The sequence below is a fragment of the Montipora foliosa genome, chromosome 7, assembly GCF_036669935.1.
Source record: "Montipora foliosa isolate CH-2021 chromosome 7, ASM3666993v2, whole genome shotgun sequence".
NCBI lineage: Eukaryota > Metazoa > Cnidaria > Anthozoa > Scleractinia > Acroporidae > Montipora > Montipora foliosa.
This window is the reverse complement of record NC_090875.1, coordinates 7,264,742-7,272,241: the sequence shown is the minus strand read 5'-3', so window position 1 is coordinate 7,272,241 and position 7,500 is coordinate 7,264,742. Positions and strand designations below refer to the sequence as shown.

The window sequence follows — 7,500 nt, the reverse complement described above, 5'->3', positions numbered from 1 at the left end:
ATAGAACTTTATTGTTCTCCTGTGCCGCGTGTTTTGTCCTTGAGGCCGGACGTGAGAGGAAGTGATTCTATTATAAGAACCTCGACAACTCATTTCCCAGTGTGAGTTGCGTGTCCTGAGTTTACAGTGGAACAGATTTCCCGTCCCTTTAACTCCCATTATCAGTTTTCGAAAGCACTCAGTAGCACTCAGCAGAAAAAAATACAATAAAGTGGAACGTCGGATCGCGTATAAACCTCGTCTTTCATATACGTGTCTCGCATGAAGACGGCAACTTTCAGTCACTGTCTGCAAGATTTGAAAATGTGAAACAGTGGGTTTCAGAAGTGTTGTAACATGCGATCAGGCTTCTTTTCTTTACAGAGGGTGCGACTATTTACCTACCTTTTTTGCGCCTGCTGTAAAGAAAAGAGGGCCTGACCGCAGATTAGACGTGTTGCGCAAAATGTTACTTTTCCATTGTCTTTCATTCAAAACCAGGTGTCTCTTTTCCCTGCAGGGTTTGACTACACGCGATGTAAGATGCATGCATACTTTTTTAGTTTTGAATTCTTCAAACGAATTATTTGAGACTAACTTACCAGAAGCGTATATATATTTGCAGCACAACATTTTAAATGTAAAAAACAGCAACATAATGAACAAGTCGAATCAAAAGGCGTTTTGTTAAATTTGTCATGCAAGTTTATCTGTAATTTAATTGCTAAAATGCTGAGCCAAAATTCACGACAGGTAAATAATACTACACGACTCATTATGTCGCAATTTCACCATAACCTAATCTTTTCCAATAGAACTTGCGAGTTTTTATTCCAATTCTCTCTTCTCATGTGTCCGCCATGTTTGATTGAAAGCGAGGCTAACCGCGCAAACATTCAAGAAGGGACACTGTTGTGTGCCGTTGTGTACGAATGATTCAAGATACAACAAAGAGATATCCTTCCATGCTTTCCCAAAAGAGGCCAAAAGGAGGGCAGAGTGGATTGCAAGAATACGAAGAGATCCAGGACCGAATTTTGAAGTTAGTTCTAACTGTCTGGCCTGTCGTTCAAATTCTGTTTGTGTTTATAGCTTGATTTAAGGGCCTACAGACGGATTTTTCGCGCGTTGCTAAGGAAGTGAAATTTTACTTCCGGTAACTGACGTCATCATATCATGAGCTGACAAGAAAACCCACTCACAAGCAAAAGTCACTGCACAAACTGTTGTTTCCATCGAAGGTTTTTCCTCGCCCTTTCTCGCGCTCGTTCTCAGATCAACTGCGCATGCCTGAATGAACTGACTTCCGGTTTGAGAAAAAAGCTAAATTTCCGGCGGTTTTAAATTGAATTAATTTTTATTTTACATGGCACATTTCATCCCCAAATACAGAATATAGCTAAGCATTGATTTTTTAAAATAATCTTTTTTGAAAAAGTTATGGGTATTTCAGTATCGTTATCGTCTTCAAAAAGAACATTTTTCAAAATAAAAAGAAAACCATGCTTGGCTGGATGCAAAAACGAATACAAATTATCAAACCATCGATTAAATACCCAAATTGCGTAGCACAGAGACAAATTTAGAGTTTTCTTTTATTGATCACGTGACCATCGGCGTGGTATGATGACGTCATATTTAGGGTCATTGGCTTACAAAAGTTGGAAACTGACCAAAATAATGCCAAATTCTCTCAAATTACTTAACCATTACATCCTTAGCAACACACCCTAGCTTTTTCTTATAATCCTATTTGTTTGCGTGTTGTTATTGGATTTCATTGATTAACTAGTTTAAGTGAAATTGATCTTGATATAGTGAATGCAGGCCTATATTCACTATCGCTACGGCTGCTTTTCTTTTGACATCTTGTCAGATTAAAAAGCATACTGCTCTTTGTTCAGAGCATTTTGAGAAAACTGATTATAGACGTTCGTTGGCTGGACAGCGGCGGCTATTGAAGTCAACAGCAGTCCCTTCTCTCTTCGCTTGTACTAAGAAGAAAGAACAGGAAATATCAAGAAGAATCTTGAAAAGAAAGTCATCAGAGATCCCCCCAACATTTCAGCTTAACACAAAAGGTGCCTACCTTAGTGAATTCCTTTCAGCTTGTGTTCCTATCAACTGCTGTTTTAAAGATGCTTCAAATTTATATTACTGGCGTTTTTGTAAGTGTGCACATATTTTACTTAGGAGCCCAAGATTTTTATTCACTCACATTCTTTTGTGCAAAAGTAATTCATTCAGAAGCTGAGAACACATTATGGTCTACTTGTGATTGGATTTCTCCTGCAAGAAAGATTGTGAATATTTTAAAAGTACTCACACGTTTGGGCTCCTTGCTGTAACAGTTGCGTATACTCTGCCATGTCCCTTTTATTTGTTCACTTGGAATTAATATTATTTTGCTGTTACACAGGGACTCCATCTAAGAACTTTGAAAACTTTGAAATAGATATTTTTCGTTTTTATAGAACAGGTCACTAACCCAGCATTTACCAGTACTCCAAATCTTTATGATCATGATTATGGTGTGGTGAGACAGGAAGTGTCACTTGAGGAGATGCTCCAGGCAGCTAGGAAAGAGATAGAGAGACTCGAACAGGAACTTGATAGGAAGAACAATATAAGTCAGTTTGGCCTTCGCCGATTTATGTATGATGATGAAATGATCCGGTTTTATACTGGGTTTTCAAGTAGTAATGTGTTATGGTCATTTATAGATGTGATAAAACCATCTGCTGAAAAAATGAGAACGTGGTCTCAAGTTCAACGTGGCAGGGCTAAAAAGCCTGGTGAAGGGATAATTAACGAAGTATTTGTAAACATGAAAAAACAGTCCCTTGCTATAGAAGATCAACTGTTCATGTGGTTGTGTAAGGTCAAGCTAGGCTTATTTGATCAAGATTTGGCTGTCAGATTCAATGTGTCAATTTCTACTGTAAGTAGAATGATTATAACCTGGTCAAACTTCCTTTATTTTACAATGGGATGTTTACCACTATGGTCGAGTAGATCACAGATTAGAAAAACAATGCCGAGTAGTTTTAAAGATAGTTTCAGCAATGTGCGTGTGATCATAGATTGCACAGAAATGAAGGTTCAGACACCTTCCTCTCTTGTGCTTCATACTGAGTTTTACTCTAGTTACAAAAGTGCAACTACCTTCAAAGGTCTTGTTGGTATTACCCCCAGTGGTGCAGTGTCATTCATCTCCAAACTCTACACGGGATCTATAAGTGACAGGGAGATAGTGAAAAGGTGTGGAATTTTAAAGCTGTTAGAGGATGGAGATGGGGTTATGGCAGACAAAGGTTTCACTATAGAAGACCTTTTATCTCCTTTAAACTGTTCTCTCAACATTCCACCATTTCTGAGTGAAAAGGTTCAGTTTTCCAAGGAAGATGTAGAAAGGACTCAAAAAATAGCGAAGCTAAGGATCCATGTAGAGAGGGCAATTCGTAGAGTCAAGGAAAACCATTTATTTGATGCTGTAATTCCACTGTCATTAGCCTCTTCAATTAATCAAATATGGTCGGTCTGTTGTATGCTATCAAACTTTAAAGGACCTCTATTTTAAAATGATAGCAATTAATTTGAATAAAAACATTTACAAATAAAAATGAGGTTTTATCAGTGGTGTGACATTTACAATGATGGAAGAATAAAACAGATTTAGCTTATTGTACATGTCAGCAAAGAACTCTTCATCAAAGTAAATGGTTTCAATGTGCCAATCATTCTTACAAAATACCATGAAGTCACACCATTTGAGCCCTGTGATGGCCATCTGCCCCATTACCTGAAAGTAATACTCATGAGTTTTCTTTAGTTTGAGTTGACCATTAACAATCTTTAAATACTTGGCGTCTCTTCTGCATGACCCACACTGGGGACACTTACCGTAATTTCCGGCCGATTACCCGCGGGTAATGCGTTAATTTTCCAGTAAACCGCGGTTGCTGCGGGTAATGCTATAATTTTTAAATCTCAGATAAGAATTTGACAGATTGAAACAAGTTAAAATGAGGATAATTAAACCAACACTTCCTTCAAATCTGTGTGTTGCCTCGTTCGTTGATTCAATCTTTAAAATGATGCTTTATTTGCCGTAGTCTTTGTAAAACCGCTCGATGAAAGCCGAAGCAAATTGAATTAAAAACAATAATCTTTCCCTACGACCATGTCACAACTTGTCACCGAATTAAAAGTAAATGAGAACGAATTTCTCACTTTAACACATCCTTTTCAATTTTAAGAAAGAGTTTATCATGAGACACAATTCAATGCTGAAAAAGTAACAAGATGCGAATGTGTTTATTGTGTGATGCCACAAATTTTTCCGTTCAAAACAAATCTTTTACGATCTCGTTTAAATAATTTCAAACCTTTACTACTTAATTAAACTGATGCTTCCTTAAAACTTGTGTGTTGCCAAGCTTGTTTGTTACCGTAGCTCAATCTGAAAACACTTCCTATTCAAGATTTGTGTGATGTTTTATTAATTTCAAGCAGTCCAAATACCTCATTGCGTGTTGGGTCATAGACAAGAAAATCAGGGCTTGCTCCTGTTCGATATACATTGACAAACCTGGTGTTGACATATGACTGTGCTGCCTCACTTTCATGTTCAAGGCCATACTTCATGACAGCAGTCTGAACAGTTTTCTTTTTAAGCTGAGTTACCAGACCCTCATAATCACTTTTTCTTGAACAAATTTGCTTAAATTTTGAGGCAGTGAGCCGCCGCTTTCTCAGCTCATGCCAAAATGGATTTTGAGATTGGTCTTTTGTTTCCCGCTCAATGTTGGATGCCTGCTCTAATGATACCTTTAATGAATCAAGTACATTAGCCTGTGAGCGTGGAAGAACATGGCTACATAAGGGATCAAGCAGCTTTGCTGGTAGGACAGGTAGGGTATCCCTCTGATCTATGGATAAGAACTTGCTGTTTTCCCTTATAGTAGTTTGTTGATAAGACACAACACATCCCTTCGTTACAGTGCCATAGTTGCACTCAACATACTCTAATTCACCCTCACTAAACAATGTAGCAAACTGTGTTTCTTTGTAGTCAGTTTTAGCCCTTGCTAGAAATTCCCTTATAAATTCTGGGTTGGGGTAGTTTTGTATAGGGTTATACAAATTACTCTCTACACCATCTATGGCACGCTTCTTACATTTAGGACCTCCCTCTGATTTTAATTCGGGTTTTCTACCAATAAGATTATCAACAGCTTCAGGATGGATTCCAGCTGAACGGGGCTTGTGCCATTCCTGTGGCATAGATGTCTTGGATGGTACCTCTGGGACAGCATCAATTTTAAGGAGGCTGTAATGGGCTGCCTGGTATATCAGTGCCACCTTATGGTTACATATTCCCTGCTCAGCCTTACATGAGCAGGAATGATCCACCACTTCCTCATTGTGAAACGACATCTTTGAAAATATATGAAACAGAAGTTTTATAAGCTTATAATCATTATTTTGGAAATAAGGTAACAATGGCAACAAAGCAGGAAATTAAGAAAAAATTATTTACTATAATTTATTATTTTGTAATGAATAGTGTACATTCTTGTTCATACAGATATAGGGAAAAAAGGAATAATTCAAGGTTATTTGTATTGACTTTGAGAACTTTCACAATATTCAGTAAAATGTCAACTGCCTCACGCACTTAAGTTACTTAAATTTAGCATTCAGCTAAAAAACAACCATACAACTAACCCATAAGTAGTGTGGCTCTTCATTTTTCCTTAATGACTTGAAACATCTTGCTCTGATAAAAACAGTGTCATCTTCTTCTCTTTTACCAACTTAATGAACAATCATACCTTTAGGTAAGTACCTGCTTAGAAACTCAACGCCCGGCTTTGCAAGCTTGCCCATAACAGCAAACACGGCAGAAATGAACGATTTACCTTCATAATCTTTAATAAATACTTCACAGAAAAACTTACAGCCTTTAACAATGCCACTCTGGGGTGCTTTGTTGAGCTTAACAAAAGTATCGACGTCTTTCATCGTCAACTCAGGGTTATCTTTCAACAATCTGGTCCATTCGATCGGCAAGACACTGCTGGCATTGGCAGCCATCTTGAATGTTTGCGCGGTTAGCCTCACTTTCAATCAAACATGGCGGACGCATGAGAAGAGAGAATCACTTTAAAAATATTTTGTGCAAGCGAATAAAAACTGTTCGCGAAGAGAATAATTTTTGGCTACGCCAACATAGCTAGACTCCGTGGTGCCAAACGTGTCTGTTTCTTATTTCAGGAAGGTAATGTAATTTTTTGCTGATCCCATAAACCGATTATCAAATTTTTACTACAGACAGCGCATGTCGTGTTGATTTCTGTTATGGTTTTACTGAGCTCATTCTTTTGAATTTCTGGTAAAGATTCAACTACCATGGAGATTCTTTTACAAAATTAAAATATTCGACGTTTAAAACCCATTCCAGTAAACTGAAGTTGTGTGCTTTTTTGCAGAGAAACGAAATAAGAAACGCTTATCTTATTGTGCATCGATTTGGAAGGGTGTTGGGCAATGTTGAAAGATTTTTAGTATCTACGATTTTTTTCTTCTGTCATGTTCGTTTCTTTCGTTTTCCCGAAACCACGATATAAAACAGAAACGTTAACAAAAAAATGGACCCAATCCCAAGTTGGCGATTCCAAAAGACTTCCAATAATGCTTGCAGTAAAACCTTTGCAGGCGGCGTGACATGGTGATGGCATGATGTTTAGGGTAACAGATTGATGTTTACTCAAGAAGTTCACTTTGTTTCATGGCGTGAAATATTCTCACGGTGACTGTGGCCTTTTTTTACGGCGTGAAATATTTCACTCACATTCCAATCATTTTTTTCAATTTCACGGCCAGGACCGTGAAAATAACCATAGCGTGAAATTTGGATAAGCCCCCTTTTTGCGTGAAGGGTCACAATAGACTTTCCATTATTGAGCTCCATAAGGGTATTGTTTTGTTCAAAGATCCACTAAAACACGATTCGCATTACAATGACTTTTAACTCCATTGCAGGTTAATTATATGTTCTCCTGTGTGCACCAGGGAAATCTCAATTACCCAAGCCCCCCCCCCCCCTAAACCTAACAAAATACACACAGAAGACTCTATGCACTTTCCATTGACAATGTGAACTTGCTTGCAGTTTGTGCGATTCCACGACATGCGAATATTTCACAAGCTAATTGAAGACTAATTAAGTATTTTACATCTAATTCAAATGAACTTTGTCCATTGATGTATTTTAAGATAGTTTTTTCTATCCACTCAGAATTTAGTTGTACATTGTATATATTCATGGCATTTCTGTTATCGGTACTTTAACAAACACTTAGTGAAAGGAAAAGTTTTAATATGCAGATTTAAGTTCTATGGTAATGATAGGGTTTCCAGTACTCTCAAATTTTTTTTACTTATTTGGAATTATGGGAATTTGAAGCAAAGTGAAATATTCATGCTTGAATTGTATTTATGTATCTTAAAGGAAGA

At 37.4% G+C, this 7,500-nt stretch overlaps 1 protein-coding gene across 1 annotated transcript; it reads left to right on the top strand.

Moving 5' to 3' along the window:
- The first annotated feature begins 2,542 nt into the window (after positions 1-2,542).
- LOC138009795 (uncharacterized) lies at positions 2,543-3,559 on the top strand. Its single transcript, XM_068856803.1, has one exon. The coding sequence runs from the start codon at positions 2,543-2,545 to the stop codon at positions 3,557-3,559; it is 1,017 nt and encodes a 338-aa protein (XP_068712904.1).
- Positions 3,560-7,500: the final 3,941 nt, after the last annotated feature.